The sequence below is a fragment of the Hemibagrus wyckioides genome, linkage group LG08 (genome assembly GCF_019097595.1).
Source record: "Hemibagrus wyckioides isolate EC202008001 linkage group LG08, SWU_Hwy_1.0, whole genome shotgun sequence".
Lineage (NCBI taxonomy): Eukaryota > Metazoa > Chordata > Actinopteri > Siluriformes > Bagridae > Hemibagrus > Hemibagrus wyckioides.
In genome coordinates, this window is record NC_080717.1 from 23,056,215 (window position 1) to 23,079,375 (window position 23,161).

At 39.8% G+C, this 23,161-nt stretch overlaps 2 protein-coding genes across 8 annotated transcripts in view; both read right to left on the reverse strand.

The window, feature by feature from the left end:
* magi2b (membrane associated guanylate kinase, WW and PDZ domain containing 2b) overlaps positions 1–6,763 on the reverse strand; it is a 143,500-nt gene extending 136,737 nt beyond the window's left edge. For 3 of the 6 annotated variants that reach the window (XM_058397263.1, XM_058397262.1, XM_058397260.1), the window contains exon 1: positions 6,202–6,763. In XM_058397263.1, coding sequence (XP_058253246.1) covers positions 6,202–6,499 — 298 coding nt within the window. In that variant the 5' untranslated portion in view covers positions 6,500–6,763. The remainder of the gene's footprint in view (positions 1–6,201) is intronic. The other 3 variants (XM_058397259.1, XM_058397261.1, XM_058397258.1) reach the window with 1 other exon arrangement.
* A 6,306-nt stretch (positions 6,764–13,069) lies between these two features.
* gnaia (guanine nucleotide binding protein (G protein), alpha inhibiting activity polypeptide a) overlaps positions 13,070–23,161 on the reverse strand; it is an 11,866-nt gene continuing 1,774 nt past the window's right edge. Inside the window, exons 3-10 of one of the 2 annotated variants that reach the window (XM_058397969.1) lie at positions 19,638–19,680; positions 19,382–19,523; positions 19,032–19,189; positions 17,795–17,923; positions 16,495–16,624; positions 15,882–16,035; positions 15,554–15,761; positions 13,070–14,127 (exon numbers count right to left, since the gene is read on the reverse strand). In XM_058397969.1, coding sequence (XP_058253952.1) covers positions 15,571–15,761; positions 15,882–16,035; positions 16,495–16,624; positions 17,795–17,923; positions 19,032–19,189; positions 19,382–19,523; positions 19,638–19,680 — 947 coding nt within the window. In that variant the 3' untranslated portion in view covers positions 13,070–14,127; positions 15,554–15,570. The remainder of the gene's footprint in view (positions 14,128–15,553; positions 15,762–15,881; positions 16,036–16,494; positions 16,625–17,794; positions 17,924–19,031; positions 19,190–19,381; positions 19,524–19,637; positions 19,681–23,161) is intronic. The other variant, XM_058397968.1, reaches the window with a different exon arrangement.

The following is a 23,161-nucleotide window of genomic DNA, read 5'->3' on the forward strand; positions in this document are numbered from 1 at the left end:
GGATGAGGGAGTACAACCTCATATTTATACCCCAGGGAACCAGGGTGAGGTTTAAAGCAACAATAGAGTTCATAGAGACTGATTAAAATGATATATTACTTATAGCTATAATAATATATATTTCTTAATTAAAAGTAGTTCTAATGAGAACAAAGGGGGAAAAAAGGGTTCTGTTATTGTAAAAAGAAATAAGCAAAAATCATGAATTATTAGTACAATTATATTTACAATCATTTTTATAATTCTGGAAGACACAACTTCTTAGCAAGATATATGTGCGCTAATCGAACACAAATGTTTCATTGGTTTAATATATGTCGCATATAAAAATCAATATTGCCAATGTTCTGAATTTTGCTTGGGTGTTGATACGCTCTCTCTCTCTCTCTCTCTCTCTCTCTCTCTCTTTCTCTCTCTCAGCCAATCAGAGAATCCACTACAGCACAGCAACCAATAAAGAAATAAGAGGAGGTGGGGCTTACCTTACCTTACCTTAAGTCTAATCTAGTTCTGCTCTTACTAATAACGCTCAAAAACGACTACTTTCTGAAGCTCCTGCTGCAGTTTAATCCATTTGCACATTTTTTACTTAATGTTTAATTTAGTGTGTAATCAGTCAGCAGGACTTCTCATGCGTAAACAAACTTTAAGGCTCATTTAGAAATATTCTCAAATTATTTTCACAGTTACGAAGGTACTTAAGAAGGGCTAACATAAACATGATTTTTTTAGACTATTTGCCAGTTTTGTTCTTTTTCGCAACTTTTTAACCCCTGGGGGGGGGGGGGGGGGGGTTCTCAGTGCTGTAATGCTCCAAAGTCTGTTTGAACCCTGTCCCTGCCCTGCAGATGCTTGATTCTTCAATCATCTCTTTCTTCTCTGTATGCATGTGCTGTGTAAATCGCAGGAGGATCATCACTTGAACCGAGTCTAGATGAGCGAGCCTCTCCTCCCTCTGAAGCATGTCAGTGTTCTCGCGTCTGTCCTCTTTACCAAATCGGCTCAGATGAACTCTCCCGCAGTGTTAGCAGGATTCTGGACAGTGAGGATGTGGAAGAAATTAACATAGATATTAAAAAAAAAAAAAGAATTATAAATTGAATCGAGGAATTGGATTTGGGCTTTGCATTTGTCACAGTTTCAAGGTATACATTTTTGGACATTGCTGTCTATAAATAGACAAATCCTAAATCCATTAGCAAGCTCACCAGGCAAGTGAAAGCTCTAATGTTCCTCTCTAATGTGTTTTGGTTGCCCGGAAACCTAACTGACTAGGCTAAAAATGGTAACTAATATAGCATAATAAGGTACAGCAAGCTAGTTAGCCTCAAGTTAAGTGTATTAACGCTGACACAAAGAGTATAGAAATTCACTGTCCTTTTCGAGGTAGCACACTCTGTTCACGCCACTGACGTTGTTGGTTAACGTGGCTGTAAGCTGTGGTGTTCTCTTCACATCTCATATAAAAGATATTACTTGAGTTTGATTAGAATCTTGTTTTGTTTGTAGTGTAAATTTTCGGGGATTTATTCCACATTGTCCACAGTTTGGTCACCTGCCCATTCCGACTAATCAGTCAGCCAGCTCTCTCCTATCAGACGACCGACTACCAGCCAGCAAAGGTGAAGGATAACACATGCTTCCTCCAAGACACGTGAAGCTAGCCAAATACAGCTTTCTGAGCTGCAACACAGGGCAGAGTAACACACTTGGAGAAAAGTGTTATCTACCTCACAGACAGCTACAATTGGCTCATGCTGCGGTGATTGATGGTGGAGAGAGAGTATGCCCTACACCCCACCCAGAGAGCACTGATAATTTTCCTCCCTTGGCTCCTGGCCACTGATGATAGGGTGAAAACTTCTCTATTGTCACGCCTATATGTTAACATGACACGGTTACTCTTAACCGCAAGGTGATGCCGTGTTGTACTGATCTTATTACATTTCTGATTAAGTCTTCACTAATTAACCCGTGTTGTTAAAGGCAATGTGTGTAGTGCAGCAGGCAGTGGGATTCAGAACAAGAAGCTACAGCACTGTAAAGAACATTTTGTCTAAATATCCATACCAAGTTCCATATCCATATCCATACCCTTTGCACACGTCTTCAGTCAGGCTTTAGTAGGCTTGTACAACATAGCATACATATATTTACACACTATTACATTGCCACAATATCCAGTGGTACTTATCTGCAAAAATATTATATTACACCCTGCCAAAATGTAAACATTTCATGTCTGAGTGCTGGAAAAAGATCAGAGAACAGTTGGACTAAAAATATATGCCAAAATGCAGTCATTATTCTCACACAATAAAACGAGAGATGAGCCAACCAGGATCCAAATCTGGAATGATTTCAACATGCAATTTGAAAGCTTTTATATTAACAGACACTTCCTTCCCCCGAATCTCATTTTGACCTCTATTTCTGACATGATAAACACAGATTATTTTGACCTTATTAAATAAAATCAGTGTATGTTCAACTTTGCTAAGGTTACATAGACATACATTTAACATCAGCTACACCGATCAGGCATAACATTATGACTATGCCTACCTAATATTGTGTTGGTCCCCCCTTTTCTGCCAAAACAGCCCTGAACCGTCATGCACTGTGTATTCTGACACCTTTCTATCAGAACTTCTTCAGCAATCTGACCAACAGTAGCTCGTCTGTTGGATCGGATCACACGGGCCAGCCTTCACTCCCCACGTGCATCAATGAGCCTTGACCGCCCATGACCCTGTCTCCAGTTCACCACTGTTCCCTCCTTGGACCACTTTGATAGATACTGACCACTGCAGACAGGGAACACCCCACAAGAGCTGCAGTTTTTGGAGATGCTCTGATCCAGTCGTCTAGCCATCACAATTTGGCCCTTCGTCAAACTCGCTCAAATCCTTACGCTTGTCCATTTTTCCTGCTTCTAACATCAACTTTGAGGACAAAATGTTCACTTGCTGCCTAATATATCCCACCCACTAACAGGCGCCATGATGAGGTGATCATCATTCTTATTCACTTCACCACTCAGTGCTCATTATTAATGGCTGATTGGTGTATATTTATTATTAAACACCATACTGAAAAATCTGAGGTCTAAACAGTTCTTTTCTGGGTTTTTTGACCCAAAAGGAATAAACTGAAGTATAAGGAAGAGTCAAATCTATCACGCTAATGGTGATAGACATTAAATACACTTAAATACTATTTACTGGTGCTCTCCTGTAAAGAGTACGAGAGGAAATGTTGGACATGTGGACATTAGACAATTAAAGAAATATTAACTGTTTACATAAATATTACTCCAGACCAGAAAGAAAGTATTTAGCTTTACCTTCCCTTTCACTCCTTGATACCAAGATGGCTTTTTTAAGTTAATGAATACATTGCAATATTTTAAAATGGAAAATTGTAATCAGGGTGGAAAAAAATTCAATATCGTACATGTTTCGTGAGTAGAGTTATTTCATCCTGAATGAAAGAAGAAGCTAGCGGTCTATAGTCTTATTATCCACCTGGCACAGATGAATAAAAAATGAATAGCCTGAACACATACTCTTCTTGTTCCTGGCACCCAGACTATTGAATTTATCCATGTCCAGCCAACAGAGTTACAACAGCAGGAAGACTGTCTCACTGGATGTACTTTATGGCTAGTACGCTCTCCATCCTCGGGAGCTTTGCTGACTAAGGCTTGCTCTTCTAGAAAATGCCTCAGTTTAGCATGGTGTATATTGTAGTGAGGAGGGAAAAAAACTAATTAAAAGATATGTTAAAGACGAAACATCAGACATCTCTGAGGACAAACTGACATTATTACTCTCATCTGAAAGAGATGAACGTAAGGGAAAATTATGCTTGAAAACATCGTTTCCATCGTTTCTCGTTTGTGCTGATTTACACATCTATCCATTTTTATTCTATTTAAAATCTATTCAAAAGCCGAGGAGCTAATGGCAAGCCAAGACCATGAGAGACGGACCAGTACAACGAGGCACGTTACACCGATGTGCAATAAAGTTTAGCGTTTCCACCAGAGTGAACAATCTGAGAGAAAAAATATGAGATAAACGCTACCGGTGTTTTTCATTTCAAACTTTAAGGAACTTTAGGGAACATCCTCGTTTATGAAGCTCCTCATGAAGCTGCTTGAGAAGATACCAAGAGTGTGCTTTAGGAATACTGTTCTGAATAATCTTAGTCTCTGCATAATTTCATGTTAGTTCACTACTGTCTGTCTAAAATAGTAAAAAAAAAACGAAGCAATTCCTGACTTCCTGAAGTCCAGTCTCTTTGACTGGTTGCGTATATACACTGTACACTCGAGCTACGTTCACACATGCAGTGATTTTATAGCCGAAAATCAGCAGTTGCTGTACTATGAAGTCTTTCCTACCAGTTCCTACTACTGGTTGCCATAGTAATGATGGTTTTCAGTGGGTGGCACATTTCAAAACAACAAAACATCCAGTTTTCTTGCCGCTAAAATGAAGCATTCTGGAGGGAGATGTGGTGTTTGTGTAGAAAAATTAATCAGTGTGTATCTGCAACATATGATACGAGATGAAGGAGAAGCAGTGTGCGATCATGTGCGCTCTACTGTCTTCACTCCCATTGGTAGTCGCTTCTTACAGGTAAAAAGTCTCTGGGCACGCCCACATCTATTCATCAGCTCTCGTTGAATATGAATTGTTCTTGGTCGCTGTATGTGTGAGTATAGAATTAGTCAGCACTGGTTAAGCAGATTCCAGGACATCAAACAAGTCACTGTTGGAACCGGCTCATTATGATGACTCTATAACCATCAAGAGTGAGTCTTGCTCATGTGCCACCAACACACATACCAAAATACACACCCTGATACATAAAAGCCCAATTACTTCCAGTAGGCTCATCAGACCCAGGCACGCATGTGTGTGTGTGTGTGTGTGTGATGTGTTAAAAAGCCTATACTGGGCTCATATAACACATAAGAACGTGTTAATCACACTACCAACATGTCAGCAACATGATATGTTCGCCAAATCGCCCTCCCTCTCTCTCGAATTGACGGCATCTTGCGGACTTGGTACCCTGGTTGTAAGATGGTATCTGACGGTAATACAACATCAAAAGCATTCAAATAGAACACGGTATTTTTTCTGTACCAGAGAACTGGATATCCATGTACAGTGGTACTGTCTAGAGATTTTCACAAATACTGTGTGACGTGTCAAATATGCGCAGTGCTTTCAGAGGTGCAAATTGGTACCATGGGATTTCTGTAGTAAAGTCAGAACAGTCCAATTTACTACCTCAAATCGCATCTCCGAGAGGTCTGCTATTCCTATACAGTGCATGTAAAAAAAAAAAATCGGACCTAATTTATATCCTCACTGTAGAATGAGATGTGTTTGTACCACATCCCATTGAATACTATGAAACCGGAACTACATTATGTGACATAATTCACAAGCTTGTCCTCGGCATAATCAGGTGGTACCTCCTGTCAGTGTGCTCCTACCCCCTTTTTACTACCCTGTGTTAAAAAATCCTGGCCAGAAGATAGATTTATGTGTTGCATTCCTCAGCAAACTTCAAACCGTATAGAGGCCTTTTCATACTGTCACCAGGAATTTCAGCCATGCAAATCTGATAGAAACTCAACATCTGTGTGAGCCTGTAGGTGTTAATGTGCAGATGTGCATGAACACACATCTCCACGTCTTCTTTCCATTTCACACACAAACCCTTCATGATATTTGCACAGACAGCTTGGTTTCATCCAGCAAGCGCTTTTGCTACACGAGAAGTGAAAAGTGTCTCAGTTCTCAAGCCCAGGCCGTCAGAGAGAGAGAGAGAGAGAGAGAGAGAGAGAGAGAAGCTAAATAAACACGCAACGGAGCGGAAGACACGCGTAACCAAGGCAACAACAAGCCGCCAAAATCCGTTAGATAGGCCAGCGTGTTGGAGTGATGTTGACGCAAAAAACGATGGCGTCCCAACAAAGCCACTGGTACCTCCTACTGAAGCCATCTAGGGCTGTTTAGGCTACACCACACACACACACACACACACACACACACACAGATGTACATATGCTATGACCACGTTAGAACGGATAACGGAACGGAGGCAGCAAGACGGGAGCGCGCAGCGGGGGCGCGCCGCTGTTTACGCTGCTCCGCAGCTGTATTCAGGCCGTCTCACCTTGCTTCACACACTTGAGGCGAAACGGGTCTTTGCAGTGCTTAATGACGGCCAGTACGTCCCGGGTGGTGAGGCCAGCCACCGGCGTGTCGTTGACCTCCAGCAGGAGCTCGTCGGCGCACAGCTTACCGCTCTGGATGGCCACCTTTCCGTGCTTCACCTCTCCGAAGTATGGGAAATTGCCATTCTCAGCGCCGCCGCGAAGCTCGAAGCCCAGCTCGCCCTCCTTGTTGCGGGTGAGCACCGCTTCGTGGACTTTGTTCGTCCAGTGGTTTTTCTTCTTCAGGCTCTTGGACATCGCGGATAGAATTTCTTTCCGCTTAGCAGCGCGTGTGTAACGGGCGGCTCTTCATCGGGTCGCTCGGTGGTTCAGCGCCGGTACGAGGCGCTCGTCTTCTTCTTTTTCTTCCTCTCCTTCTTCTTCTTCTTCTTCTTCTTCTTCTTCTTCACGCCAATGTCGCGACCGCACGCGCGGCTGATGGAGCCATGTAGCACGTAGCGCGCGCTTCTGCCGAGAGCTGCAGCAGTAGCTATGCAACCAAAGCAGACCGTCTCACACACGCGCCCGCGCACACACGCGCGCGCGCGAGCCGTGTTGCCAGATTGAGGGGTTTTTTTTTTGCTCAAAGTCATATTCATCTTAATATATTATATAATAACTACATTATTGACCGAAAATGGGACGTTAAAAGTAGTGATATATTTTCAAGAATTAAATATCTGTATGGAAAAAAAATATGTATAATATCATTATATTAATATGTATTAATAATAATATTATAATATTAATATGTAGGTTTATTTTATTGTCTTTATATTTATAACCAGTTTATTTGCTAAAAGGTGAAATTTACTCTATTATGTAATCTATACGTAATGTTCGCTAATAATAACTATTCTTCTGAGACGAGTATTTATTAATTTAGAACATAAAAAAAGTAATTAAAGTAATTTAAAAAATACTAAAGTAATAGCGACTTAATTACATATATTATTTGAAATTATTTATTTATTTATTTATCTTTAACAAAAACAACAACAACAATAATAATAATAATAATAATAATAATAATAATAATAATAATAATAATAATAATAATAATACATTGTCACTTAAAAAATATTTACATATGAATCTCAAGTGAACAATTGGGACGTGGTTTGATCAAATTATCCACTATATAATTTAATGCAAAATAAAGCAATAAAAACAAAGGCTCTATGTAACAACATTGCAATGCTTGCCCAAAATAACTCCAGAACGATCTGGCAACCCGGCACGCAGTGAGTGTGGAGCGACCCGGATGTAATGTCTCCTGGAGGAGGAATGAACGATCCATCAGAGAATAAAAACATGTGGAAACGAGACTGAAACCTTCAGGGGGCAGAGTTAACACTTACAGCGCTGAATTAATGCCTACAGTCATGCATTGTTAATGACACTGTTTATAATCACTGTGTTCATTCTGCAAATGGGATTTTCTTTTGTGTCTTTTAAACAGGAAATGACATCCATACACTCTCAGAAATAAAGTACTTTTCCTTGCCACTGGGGTGATATCAGGCAGGGCTTGTAGGGTATATATTTTTCGACTAGGAAATACCTTTAGCTTGATTTTACAGTAATTCTTTTATGTCTTTAAGTCTTAATTATGAACCTTAAATTGAAGATCGACGATACATCCTAGTTCATGTTTTCGACATTTTCCATTTGACCGATCCTTTTTCCAAAGGCCCTTGAAAATAAAATGGCTGTAAAGCATCTATGACTTTCCATCTTGATATGAAACTGATGTGAAGAACGAAGTGACGTTTTAACTGTTGCCATTACTTTTTCATACGAGTTCAGGCAGGACAAGAGAGGTCCGCTGTAAGGAGGCTGGCAAGCTGCTGGCAAACATTATTATGAATGAGAAAGCACGCTGATGCAGCAAGTGCTTTAGCCTAATGTAATCCTGAAATGTTTACAGTGCAAGATGGTTTCTGTAGAGGATTTGTGTGTGTGTGTCTGTGTGTGTGTCAACAGCAGCAGGGCAGAGCGTGGTTAGATCCAAAGACTTATACATTTCTAATAGTGATGCCTATGTATGCAAGTTTGTTTAAAAGTAAAAGGTTTTATTTTTAAAGCAACTATTTGAAATCGCCTTCTTATTAAATAGATATCTTCTTTTGTCTATTCGCTTTCAGTGTGTGAAATTTTTCATAGCACATTTGGTACGCACACCATGACTGCTAGCTTGATGTTGGTTCCCTCATTATCCGGCACATAGTACCTCACTCTCTACTGTATGCATTTGCCACTGATTCTGCTCATATTGCACAATAAGACCATAATAAGAATCCTACTCTTGACCCAGAAATGCCCAGCAAGGTCATCTATGGTTTCTATGGCCTGTTCTTACAAGTACTTTTGTTGGCAACCTTGTCCAGAATACCTGTGCCTATCGATTTGGCTCCTTGAAAGGAAGTACAGATTGATAAATGCAACTCTAGGAAAGTCTTCTGGTCCCCTTGGACATGAGTAGAAACTGTTTTGCAAATGGTGCTCATCCCATTTAGGGGGTGTACTGCCCACTTCCTAGAATACTATCCGTCTTGCAGGAACAGTGGAAATTTTCATCAACACTAAAGGTGTATGTGCAGGGTGTTGGATTGCCTGACCCCTTCCACGCTAAACCACTCCACAAGGAATGTCTCCTCCTCATGGGCATTATTTAGAGGCATCTTTTATATTTAGAGCATAAAAAGTCAGGGTTGATGCTACCTCTGCATCACCATGCACCTTCTGCAGGTTCTGCATGTTAACATTCACTCTTTCATTGGTGTGTATTATGAAGCAGTCATCTCAGAACACATTTCCCATTACAGTGAGTTGGACTCTAATGACACTGTGGTGATATTTGGTGGTTCGGAGGGATGAAATAGAACATTAGTTACTTTTTAAGTAACTGATAATTGTGATTATGAGTAATTGTGGTTCTAGATAAAAAAAAAAACAACAACCATATAACGGTTCATGGTCCCCTGTCCCTTAGAACTAGATCCAACAGGAACTCAGCAAGAAGGGAAGACGACCATATAACAATGACTATATAACAGTAGATGGACTGGCGACCTGTCCAGGGTGTACCCCTGCCTTTCGCCCTATGTGCGCTGGGATAGGCTCCAGCAGACCCCTGTGACTCTAGGAGTCCTAGGAATAAGCAGGTATAGACAATGAATGAATAAATGAATATATAACAGTATTTGTTGCTAATACTATGTCATATGGTCACTTTGTGTCTCAGCATGAGCATGCAGACGTACCAGAAGGTATCCAGGTTCTACTCAGCATTTATTGAACCACAGTTACATATGAGGCTAGTGTTTTCTCTGCTGCAGTTCTGGAGTCATTCTGCCCTATAAAAGTTTATGATTTCCCAGCATGCCTGCTCTGACTGATTACCTAATTATTAGCCTTTATAAATGGGATCAAGGTTTCTGGTTTGGAAACAACTTGAATTTAAATGTGAACACATATACAGCACTGAGCCACTGGGACACCCTTGTTTATCATTTCTTATGTTATTAGACTGTTAGCAAGTATGACATGATCCAGGCCTAAGGGAAATCATAATTAGATTTTGCAGATAATGTGCAGATTAGAGCGTAATATGATTTAGCAGAGTGGATACTGAGATAATCTGGAATTTTAGGGATTAGGATTATTAGGGTGGTTCTCCAGTAGAGCAGGTCTAATACATAATTCTACGGACTTCCTGCAGCCATTCTTAATTACGCGAAAGAAGGACTATAATGTATTGATAAAGTAATTGAAAATGAAGGTCCAGGGTTATGATTATGGTTTTTCAGTTGGACAACATTTCTCTATATCTTCATATTCATCATTTCTGAATTTAATTTGAACATATTTCATTATTTGCCAATTGTTAAAGCATACAAAACAAGGGTCTTGTTTTTATTAATATTTTAAATAATCCCAGCCTTTTGAAAATAAAAACAAGGAACCTTCATCCATTACTCTCCCCCAGGAGTCCAGTGTGGGTTCACTCTAATGGTGGAGACCTCTACTTATGAGCCCTATGCAGGACGATGAACTTGAATAGGGCTCTTAAGACATTGGTATAGCTACGGGGTGGTTTAGGGTGGACAACTTATAACACTATAATAATAAAACATTAGTAGTAGTAGTAGTAGTAGTAGCCATATACTGACAGGGGTATACACATTTTTGTCTCAGGCTATACTCAGTAAACTTATATATCTTGCCCTCCACAGAACATAATTCACTTACACCGCAAACAATGCTTTGGATGCTATATGGACATTATATAATTACACAGTTGTTAGGAAAACATTTGCTGATACAGCAACTGGACCTTTCCTAAGATCATCTACTTTCACTTAAGGCCATAGTGTTTACATTTACCCCAAGAACACCAGAAACTCCAGCCCAGTTTCAAAATACTCTGAAGTAATGCACAAATAGCAGTACCACAGCTAAGGAGGCATCATCAGTCATGTGACTAATCAGACAGTTTGGAGCTACAGGAAGGTTGTGTTTGATGCAGTTTACCTGGGATCTCAGCCATATGGTACAGGACACTAGTGGGCTTTTGATCAAGGACTCCATCTTCTTCCTGCTACTTTCTCCTAGGCTCCATTAGGCACCTGCTTCATCTCCCTCAGAGAGCTGGGAGATTAGACTAATCAATTGAGAGTAAAACTCAGTCCTTCTGCAACATAGAGTCCCAGCACGAGGTGTTGGAATGAAAGTGTGTGGAAAGATGTATTAAAGAAAGGCATTTCCATTTTAAAGATATATATTCAATATAAAATGTGTTTTTATGATTAAATTCTTTCATTAAATTCACCCAGAAAACAACACTACTACATTCCTTGAGAAACAATGGGATCTGAATAGCGTAGTGAGAAAATCTGAGTGGATGTGTTTTTCTGTCATAAAATATGAGAGCCAATCAATATTCACATGTAAAATGAACAGTATAGGGCGAAAAGTTTGTGGACATCTGCCCATAACAGACATACACTATATTGCCAAAAGTATTCGCTCACCCATCCAAATAATCAGAATCAGGTGTTCCAATCACTTCCATGGCCACAGGTGTATAAAATCAAGCACCTAGGCATGCAGACTGTTTTTACAAACATTTGTGAAAGAATGGGTCGCTCTCAGGAGCTCAGTGAATTCCAGCGTGGAACTGTGATAGGATGCCACCTGTGCAACAAATCCAGTCGTGAAATTTCCTCGCTCCTAAATATTCCACAGTCAACTGTCAGCTGTATTATAAGAACGTGGAAGTGTTTGGGAACGACAGCAACTCAGTCACGAAGTGGTAGGCCACGTAAACTGACGGAGCGGGGTCAGCGGATGCTGAGGCACATAGTGCGAAGAGGTCGCCAACTTTCTGCAGAGTCAATCGCTACAGACCTCCAAACTTCATGTGGCCTTCAGATTAGCTCAAGAACAGTGCGCAGAGAGCTTCATGGAATGGGTTTCCATGGCCGAGCAGCTGCATCCAAGCCATACATCACCAAGTGCAATGCAAAGCGTCGGATGCAGTGGTGTAAAGCACGCCGCCACTGGACTCTAGAGCAGTGGAGACGCGTTCTCTGGAGTGACGAATCGCGCCTCTCCATCTGGCAATCTGATGGACGAGTCTGGGTTTGGCGGTTGCCAGGAGAACGGTACTTGTCTGACTGCATTGTGCCAAGTGTAAAGTTTGGTGGAGGGGGGATTATGGTGTGGGGTTGTTTTTCAGGAGCTGGGCTTGGCCCCTTAGTTCCAGTGAAAGGAACTCTGAATGCTTCAGCATACCAAGACATTTTGGACAATTCCATGCTCCCAACTTTGTGGGAACAGTTTGGAGCTGGCCCCTTCCTCTTCCAACATGACTGTGCACCAGTGCACAAAGCAAGGTCCATAAAGACATGGATGACAGAGTCTGGTGTGGAGGAACTTGACTGGCCTGCACAGAGTCCTGACCTCAACCCGATAGAACACCTTTGGGATGAATTAGAGCGGAGACTGAGAGCCAGGCCTTCTCGTCCAACATCAATGTGTGACCTCACAAATGCGCTTCTGGAAGAATGGTCAAAAATTCCCATAAACACACTCCTAAACCTTGTGGACAGCCTTCCCAGAAGAGTTGAAGCTGTTATAGCTGCAAAGGGTGGACCAACGTCATATTGAACCCTATGGATTAGGAATGGGATGTCACTTAAGTTCATATGCGAGTCAAGGCAGGTGAGCGAATACTTTTGGCAATATAGTGTATGTGCTTTCTGAAAGCTCCGTTCCAGTTTTGATGCCTCTTTTCTGTTAACTCCACTCCTCTTGGAAGTCTTTCCATTAGATTTTTGAAGAATAAACAAAACACTTACTAAAGGTGAATGAATGAATGAATGAATGAATATAGTAAGAGGTGTTTCAACTCTATCCAATCTTATCTGCAAAGATCTGGTTTAGGTGCAGGTTATCATTCCAACCAAGCTGGAGCTGCGATTGATTTCACCAGTTTAACCAGTTGATCCTGGCTTTCTATAGACTCCTGGCTTCTGCTTGGTTTACTTGGTATTACACGGTGTCTGGTCTTCTCAAGGCATGCAGCTGTAAACGTGATATTCACCACCAGGGGGCAATATGCTTTAACACTTCAACAAGAATAGCTTTGGGTCTCGGCTTCTCAAAGACTAACAAGAGGCCAGTTTTAAAAAGCCTTAAACATATTTTTTTGTAGATTTTGCTGATTATAATAAAACAGCCCAAGTGAACTATGTATGATTTCTTTATGCTTACAATTGGATTATACAAATAATTATACAATAACTGGATTATAACAAAGGAAATCTGAAAGACAAAAAAACATCTATTTCAAAATGCCGTGAGTTTATCACAGCACATTTTATTAGCAAAATAGTGGAAATTGGTCAGCCCCACCAATGAGAACAGAGACAGTGAGGGACATAAAGTGAGGTGCATAAAGCATTTAAATTTTTGTTATAAATAATATGAGGAAAATGTCTACTGTACCACATTCTTCACTCATGTTTTCTAGCAAATATAACAGGCAGTAGAATATGTGCAATGCACTTGGATGAGAAGTCCAAAGGTGTACTTATATGCTACAGACATGATTTAACATAGTCGAAATGCTTTGGTCCATTTAAAAAGGTCTCCTGTGCGCAAAATGTCACATGTCCACGTCTTCATCTTCATACACAATGTTATTCAAAGTTATCACAGTTCTTCCTGAAACCATTCCTCATTTTCTCTTCAGTCCCTCTATTGTCACTTGGTGCATCTTCGTAATCAACCTACAGGCTAATCGGACGTGACGGATGCCAATTCTGTGTAGTCTGAGGTGTTCTGGGAAATCCCATCCATCTATTATGTTTGCACACAGCAGAGTTTCTCTAGACTAATCTTATAATTCAGGCAGGTTTTACATGTACACCACGGGAGTGTTTTGTCAACTATTCATATACGCTCTCTGTCATCATCGTCATATTCGTCAACATCAACATCATCATGGTCACTCCCGGAAAAGAGTGCTACTAATGTTACATGATTACATATCAATGCCTACATCCATATTCGAGCAGCTTAGATGACAAAATTAAGAGCAGAGGATATAAGATGTTCCCAAAAACCTTCAGCGTGAAAAAAAACAAAAACATAACCCTTCGGAAAGCAACTATAAATTATTTTTTAAAAACAGTTCCAGCGACAATTACAGTTGTACAAATATTTTACATAAAGATTTTTTTTTTTCTCCCTGAAACAATAAAAATGTTTAGAGAAGATAAATAAAATGTTTACATAACGGATATGCCGTGTTCGTGGTTGACCTCGCTGCAGCCGTACTTCTTCCAGCTATTTTCTCTCTGTCTAGTTTCGTCACCCTGCGATGAGGTGAACACAAAACACAGAATCGAGTTCACGTACAAGCAAGTCAAAAAGTACTAACAATAAACACACTGTTATAAAAAAAAAAGTTGCCGGTTTGTTAGGTAACACTCCTCGTTGGTCATTTAAGATATTGTTTGTCTGGTGGATCATTCTCTCTACATTAGTGACATGCACAGGTACGACAGTATCAGGTACACTAGCCCTATGACAGTCCCTTAGACTGATGTGAAAATTGCACCTAATATGTGCACCTATATACCCTGCGATGGGTTGGCACTCCATCCAGGGTGCATCCTGCCTTGATGCCCGATGACACCTGAGATAGGCACAGGCTCCCCGTGACCCGAGGATAGATCGGATAAGCGGTACAGACAATGTGCACCTATATGGTAGGTGGATGTTAGGAAAATACCTACTAAACTCAATACAGATTCCTAACCTTTATTTTATTCATTATTTACTCAATCCCTTCAGTATTTTGTGATCATAGAAATTCATAGAAACACAAAAACCAAGCAACTTTTGGATATTTGGAGGAGCTTCCCATTTTTCAAAATTACCACAGAGTTTATGCAGATTTGGGCCAAGGCGCATGGTGTCGCATCATTACTATGCTCGTTCAGCCAAAACCTTCAGCGATTAACGTGTGGAACATGAGCCCAGCTATCACAGAAAATAATTACATATGCGTCTTCACTGGTAGGAGTTTAAAAGAAGAATCCTGTGAGTGCAATTTCACTAATTCAGCTAGGTATCCATAAAAACCCCCACAAAAGCAAGCACTTTAGAACACAACAATTACAAAGAAACTTTGTGAAATCTGGAGGGCCAGTTTAATAATAATAATAATAATAATAATAATAATAATAATTATTATTATTATTATTATTATTATTATTATTATTATTATTATTATTATTATTGTTATTTTTATTCTTATGATTATTATTGTTATTTTTATTCTTATGATTATTATTATTATTATTATTATTATTATTATTATTAAGCTTGATTTAATTTTGGATTTAATCCAAACCACAATACCTAAAATACAGTGTCAAACCAAGTTGACACTATAAACAATATTTCTGAATAAATAATGTCAGCTCTTCATTAATGTCAACAACCCTAAATAAGATTAATCCTTGCCTCATGTGCAAGTGACTGTGTATTATGGCATTATTAATATACCTTTATTATAAATTGGACCCAAATGTAGTCCAAAATCCAGGACCAAAAAAGTCATATCAGACAAGTATGGACCCACAGACTATGATAAAAGTATAATAATGTTTGACGTATTTCTTAAAAAAAAATTTTTTTTGCTTTATCATCTGCTTTATATATATATATTTAGTCATTTCAAGCAGTTACTCTTGAGAGGTCTGTTACAGATAAATAATCCATTTTTTTACTCACTAATGTAACAGCCGGATCTAGAACAGCCCACAGTCCTTCAGGTTGTTCTTGATGATGACATCAGTGACGGCGTCAAAGACAAACTGGACGTTCTTAGTGTCTGTCGCGCAAGTGAAGTGGGTGTAGATTTCCTTGGTTTCCTTTTTCTGGTTCAGATCCTCAAACTGACTCTGGATATAGGCGGCGGCTTCGTCGTACGTGTTCCCACCTTAGAACGGAAGATACATGTTGAGAAAATACCAGATACAATACCGCGATCGTGCCAAGCGCAATCTGGCAGCATATTTGACCTGAAGCGCGTTTATGACAACACTCAGCGTGCACATACCAGGGTAGTCTGGAAAGCAAATGGTGAGAGGGCTTTTCTTGACTTTCTCCTCAAACAGATCTTTCTTATTGAGGAAGAGGATGATGGACGTGTCCTCAAACCACTTATTGTTGCAGATGCTGTCAAACAGCTTCATGCTCTCGTGCATGCGGTTCTGTACAAGGTGGAATACAATGAGAAACCATCTAGATCAAACATATACAAAGGTTTCAAACATACATATAGGTTGGAAACTTTGGGTCTATAACTTAATTGAAAGATCGGGTGTGTGGAAGCTAGTCTCCGTTATTCCAATAGGGAGCAAAATAGAGCGATAAGGCCATAAACTCAACTACTGAAAGAATGTGCAATTGTGAATGAAAGCAATTCTTCATCAGCAAGCTGAAAACTGTTGCAATGTGTCTATCCAGAAGAACATATTTAGAGTTTCGCAACAACGAGGTGAATACTTATGCGATCTTGTCAATCCTATGTATAATATTTTTGCAAACTGTATAGATTCCCTACAGGAAAGTTAAATTTTGTAAAGCACCCCTTCCCCTTTTTCCCTGCCATACAGACCCTGTGTTAGGCGGGAAGTAAAGCAAAAGTGATGTTGAGGATAGAACCGTACCATTTCCTCATCCTCAGCCAGAACCAAGTCATAGTCACTCATAGAAGCACAGAAAATGATGGCAGTCACCCCCTCGAAGCAATGAATCCACTTCTTTCTCTCTGATCTCTGACCACCCACATCAAACATCCTGCAAGGACAGAGTTAACGTCATTTAAATAAAATACTCTACAGCAGTACAGCAGTATAATGTCAAATTGCCTTAATGGATTTCCTAGAAAGAGCACTGGTTTCCTCAGAAATGCCACAAAAAAGCAGTATTTAACATGAGGAATTACATAAACATGCGCAACACAACACCCACGTGGATTGTGTCTGATTTATTCTCACAGCGCTCTCTCATGAATATTACAGTATTAATCTAAAGCATTATCTAAACTATAAGGGCTTTAAGAGTAGGCGGAGGGGGAAAAAAAACAAAAACAAAACCCTGAGCTATTTTGCAACATGCGCAAGTACAATGTCAGTTCTCTTTCATTTTTTACTGTAGGTTTGATTGAAAGGTTATTTATACAAGATAAATATACTTTCAGTCAATTCCGAATGCACTTTTCAAAGACATTATGCGGTCAGTTTTTCCTTATGTTACTGATAAAAGCTCATTTCAGATTGCAGGGTTTTTCTCCCCCGACTCCGACTCTAGTTTCATTCATCATGCTCAAGCTTTTCTTTTAGCTTTCCACTCATGTCCCTTGTTGTTGTAGCCGCCGATGTTTAAAGCCCTTAACAGCACCTTAGCCATGTTAATCGTTAATAGATGACGAGAATAAAAACAATGTCATGGAAGAGGCTTTAGAACGTTGAGATTTGAAAAACAATCCTTTATTTCCTGCAGTTAAATCCCAAACTTTCCTAACATTCCGTAAATCTCCAATACAATACTGCGAAGACATATTTGACCTTACAGTTCGTGTGAAATCTTTGCTCCGTGTCCTACAATACACCCAGCAAGATGCTAATGTCTGAATTTACAACCCTAAATAACACTGTTTTGAAATCCAGACATAAACATGAGGGAAGTTCAAACCCACACACTGACACTTCCTGATTTCAACAAACCCACCTTCCAAAATACATTGCATAGTATACACTAACAACATATTCTTTGTTTGCTCATATAATACACAAAACATCAGTGACACACTCACAAAACCTGAAATGCAAGCAGGCAAACATGCAAACGATGTTCTCCACCACAGTATTTCAATATTTTGCCTGATTCATGTGCCATGGATGACTGGCAGACAATTCCCCTGTTGTGATACGTGTTCAAGGTTTTGATTAAAAGTCTAAAGCTCACTTGAAGTGAAGATCCTTGAAGGTGAAGTGGGTCTCAACAATACCAGTGGTCTTCACTCTGGTCCTGAGGACATCCTGTTGAGTGGGGATGTAATTAGGGACCGATATCCTGTCCAGGTCATTCAGGTAGCTAGGAACAAAAGAGGAACAAGGATATTATAAGATTATAGTATTGGTATTGAAGGCAGAGTAGGTTACTTTATTTATTTATTTATTTATTTATTTACACAACACTGTTGAGGATCAGCAAACGTTCTTAATAATGTTGACCTGAAATATACTTCCATCATTTTTTTTTTTTTTTGTGCCTTGTGTGTCTGCACATCACATGCAAACGGTGAGGTTTTGCCACATCATACTTCTCAACACACATCCATGTTATTTGCATTGTTGTCCATTTGAATAAAATATATTTGAATCTCTATGAAGATGACGGAACACACAATAAGGGAATAAAACAATAGCAATAAACTCAAAAAAAAAAAAAAGAGAAAACCCTGACGAGTAAGGAGTGAAAGTTTTAGCCAGTAACAGATGCAATTGGAGAGAAACAAAAAAAGTACACACTAAGAACCCGGTAAAACCATTTATTCGTCCAGTCTCAGTTGAGTATTAAACCTTCAACTCGTTCATGAGGCTATAATTATTTATCTGTGTAATGAGAAAAATTGTTTCGTGGAAGCGATTATTATTATATTAGTTATTATTAAGAGCTCAGAGTTGTCTCCAAGCATTTGCAACAGATTACACCAGATGTATTAAATAAAAAAAATAAATAATCAAGAGTGAGGTTCAGTGTATGTCAGCGTTGATTATTTCCTCTTGCGTTATTCATACTGGTAGTGCAAAAGTGAGCGTCTCTGTGCTGCTACGATGCGGTCTGTAGTCATAAACATGTTGTGATTTGCAGAATCAGTTCTGGCCATTATGCACTCACACTGATAGCCAGTTCTTTTAGTTTCCTTAAAGTGAAAACACAAAAGCTGTCCTCTATGGTGTGGCTGTTTGTGCTTTAATCCAAAACACAGCTCAGTTGCACAATGTGATGTACAGAGAGTTTTGTTCATTTCTGGCACATCTGGAAGATTTGGGCATAATGGAGACAAAAACATTTCATTACCAGAATCAGTGATACATGTATACTGTATATCCTAAAGGCAGTGAAGCATCAGTTTTTATCCATTAAATGCCCTTTATCTTGTAACCAGGGAAAAGGCAACTGAGATCTAGAGACTCACTATGAAGCCGAGTCATTGAGATGGTACTCCCTGGAGCGACCGAAGCATGTCTGCACACCTCCATCCACCCACAGGCGCTTGAGGATGCCGGCAAGCTCTGAGCTCATGTCGCCCTCATCAGCTGTGCTCGCCAGAGCAAATAACTGCCTTGCATCGTCCTGCATGACACACACACACACACACACACAGATCACAATGACATGACAGACATTTCTGCTGAGGAAACCCCTGCTGCCTTATTGCTACAGATAATCTAACTCCTAGTCGATTAGGGCTGACTGGAGAGAAATGCAAGGCTAGAAAATGGCAGCTCATGAATATGGACATCATCTCCCTTGGTTAGCACTTACAGCACGAGCAGGATCGGCAAACTCGATCTCCAGCCGCTCCATGGCCCTGACGATGATCATCAAGGACTGAGTGGTGTTACTGTACACCACGGCCCTCAACTGATGACACTCCTCTTCTGAGTAACCAGACTGATGGATGATTCTGATCGAAAAAAACCCAGCGATTTGCATGTTATCAGGAATTATGGAAGCAATAAAACTCTGTATCCTTGTATGCTATTATGAAAGAGAATTTGTTTTCAGCAGCATGACTTACTTCATTTGTTTGACAATTGTACTCTTCCCAGACTCACCGGCACCTGAGCGACAAAAACAGAAAGGAACGCCTTGTTTTAAATTGCAGAAAATTGCACTATGAATAATTTAACGAAGTGCGTTAAAGTCTGACAAAATCCTAAGAAGAAAAAAAAAAATAGAAAAATGCTACCAACAATAACATAACAATAATAAACAAAAAAAATACTGTAAAAAATGTAATAAAAAATATTCTAGTTGAATAAATAAATAAAATATACTACATGTTAATACACTTTAATGAATCAAAAGAGGAAGATAAAAAATAATGTGTCAGTAAATAAAAACCAAAAATAAAAGTTAGTTAAAGCTCAGGATTTTGTCACACGTTGTAGCCTATACACAACTTTCCAATGCTTAACACATAAAGTAAATAAATTAAGGTTTTATTCTGACCAGTTTAGTACTGCTTGGAGGTACAATTCAGATTATTTTAACCTCGAAACAGATATAGGTAAATCCAGCAGCATCCAGATAAGCAATGCAAAGCTCACACCCTAAATACAGGCCATACATGCAATCCCAAAGCGGAAGTTACGAAGCAAGGAAAGAGATAAATGAAAGGAAGTGGAAATCTGATATCATATGCCTTGAAAGCAACTAGGAAATTCCCACTGGCATACGAGCTCTGCAAATTGAAGTCACCATATCTAAAAAATTACACCATTTACTCCCAATTTGGAGCAGTAGATTGCGTCAGTAGCTGCTTAACATTCAGCTGATCTCCCAACTCATGGAAAGCTGAGTGGGTGTTAACCTGATGAGACTAATTAAAGGATTATGCATGCTTTTCATTTTCAGCAAAAGATATGCATTGGGCTCAGGTGAGTTGGTGCAGTAAGTCGGTTGTGTTTTCTGTTTTTAACGCTCAGCCATTATTCAACGTCTCGATTTTTGAACACAACGTCCCCAGTGTTTTAGCTCTTTTGTTTCTCCAGAAACCAATCCAGTGTCCCAGGTGTTTAGTAGTTTGTCTCTCCCAGCTCTCAACTCAATCAGAATCCAAAATAAAAGCACTGTTGTGATTCTTTGTTTAAGTGATGGAAGCTGAGATGGGGAAAGCAATCACTGGATTAAAAAGAAGCGGATATATTCCTCCTGTAGGCATTTATACTGAGGATGAACTAAAAGAGCGATTATCTGGAAGTTGAAAATGGATCTTGACAGACTAAAAAGAACTGATTGTCTGTCACCTTTTCACTTCCAGCAGATCTGAGAGCCAGCTTTCTGAAGTCTACTAAGCTTGTTTCAATTAGTCACCGCTCCTCCCCAAGTGGCTTTCTGGGGATGGCCTGAGGGGGCCGAATGATCTCTCAGTCCCAAAGCACAAACAGCAATTAGGCAAAGTCAGCACCTCACTTACATGGCTCCAATCACAACAGCACCAAACTCTAGGGCTTAAAGCCACAGCCACAAGAGTATTGCTCAAAGTCAACGAAACAAGCGAGCTCTCATCGGTGGACTCGAATGTTAGCAGAGAAATCCCAGAATCTTTAAAACCAAAAGGGACAAAAAATCATTTGTAAACAATAACAAACCCGAAAAGTCTAAAAATACAAGTGTGGATTTCACCAAAATACTACAGATTTCCTTTACAAAAGAAGCCATTCATCACTTGCCTTAAAAGAGAATATAAAAAAAGAAGAGCTTTGGCTGAAGGTCACATAACGACCCTGTTATTAAGTGACAACTTAGTTTCTTATCATTGCATCATTCAGTATTTTTGCAATGCACAAGCTCAGCTTTCACATTGCATCTGTCACTTTCATGTAGGCCTGCACAATTCAGCGGCTCTGTTATGCTGTAGAGGCAGTTACTTATTTATTTTTCTAGCATGGCTTCACTTGTCCTCCCTAAAGGATATCATCAATACAAATCAATATAAAGTTCTTCTAACTGATTGCCTTTATCCCATGATGCAATATATCTTCCCTGATGGGTGTGGTCTCTTCCAGGATGACTCTGCTCTATGTACAGGACAGAGGGGCTCACTGACTGGTTTGATATGAATGGAACTGGTGAGAATTATATGATATGGTCTTCACACTCACCAGATGCCAACCCAACTGAACACTTACGAGAGATTTTGGAGGAACGTGTCAGACACCATCATCAAAACTCTAACGGAGGAAATATCTCCTGGAATGGCTTCGGAGAGACTTAATGATTTTCTACAATTTCTTTTTAATTTGTTCCAATTATGTATATTGCTTTCAATTGTTTTCGCAATGAGGCTTTACTATACTGATACAGCAGAAGCCTGCGATATGCAATAAGAATAAAGGTTTCCATCGATGCTTTAGACAGAGGAAATGGGTCAAATGAATGCAATATATACTGAAAAGAAAGTATGATAAACAGTTGGATTTGTTGATAATGTCTGTTAATTGTAATGTGGGCAAGATGCTTGAGAGATTTTCATCATTAAATGCATTCACTCTGTGGCATTTGTTCCTGATGCCGGATTTGTGGGAGGGAAAAAAAAAACAGAAGAGTGAATTGGTGAAGCTTCTCACACTGCCAGATTGTGATCAGCATAACGCCCATATACTCAGTCTGGTACTTTCGTGCCCACTGTGGCCTTTCACAAGTACATACAGTTGAATAAGTACTCCAACTTCAATAGTGGTCCAGATCTCTGTGTGAACATGCACCCTGACACAATAGTTTCACCTTTTGTTCAGTCTGCTCCACCTGCCACTTTTACGGTGTGGTAATTCAAGCTGGCTATGTGGTTACTAGGCAACAGCCTGATGTCTAAGAGAAACACAAGGGCATCCTAAGGGTAAAAGGGATGGGCAGATTGACAGCTGCCAATACGAAACTCCCCACCAAATGGTTTTCGCACATTCCCCTCGTTCTTCAACAGGTGTTCAAACGGCTTTTGGGTAGTGGGTCCTTTCATCCCCAAGGGCCACAAAACTGTGCAGTTGTGAGGTTTTCCGTTGCTCTGATGCACAAAATTCAACCCTGGCCCAACCCTAAGCTATACGGTGGTCTTTCTGACATCATTATGATAAGCCATCAGATACCTTTGCAGTGTTCGTGCCTCTGCTATGATACAGTAGCGGTTTCACTTTCTGCCACAGCACCCCCAACCCCTTACACTCCCCAACAAACTTCTGTCTCTATTGCACTTGCAGAAACAAATGGATGTGTTGACAGACATACAAACAACCATTAAAGAACACAACAGCCTAACTAATTAACCACCTCCTACGGGGCATGTGTGTGTGTGTGTGTGTATCTGCCGAATTGGCAAATGAACGAATTCCCCAAAGATCGACAAACATGCTTCCAGCTGCTGAAACTGAAAGACAACATGAAAGGTGAAGTTGTTATGGTCACACGTATAGATTAGAAAATTATTTAGCCCTAATTAGCTATCAGTGAAATACACAATACATCATGCCGGCTACTTAATTCTAGCATAGTTATTATTGACCAAATATTTACTAAAACTAATTTGCAATTTCAATCGGTAAT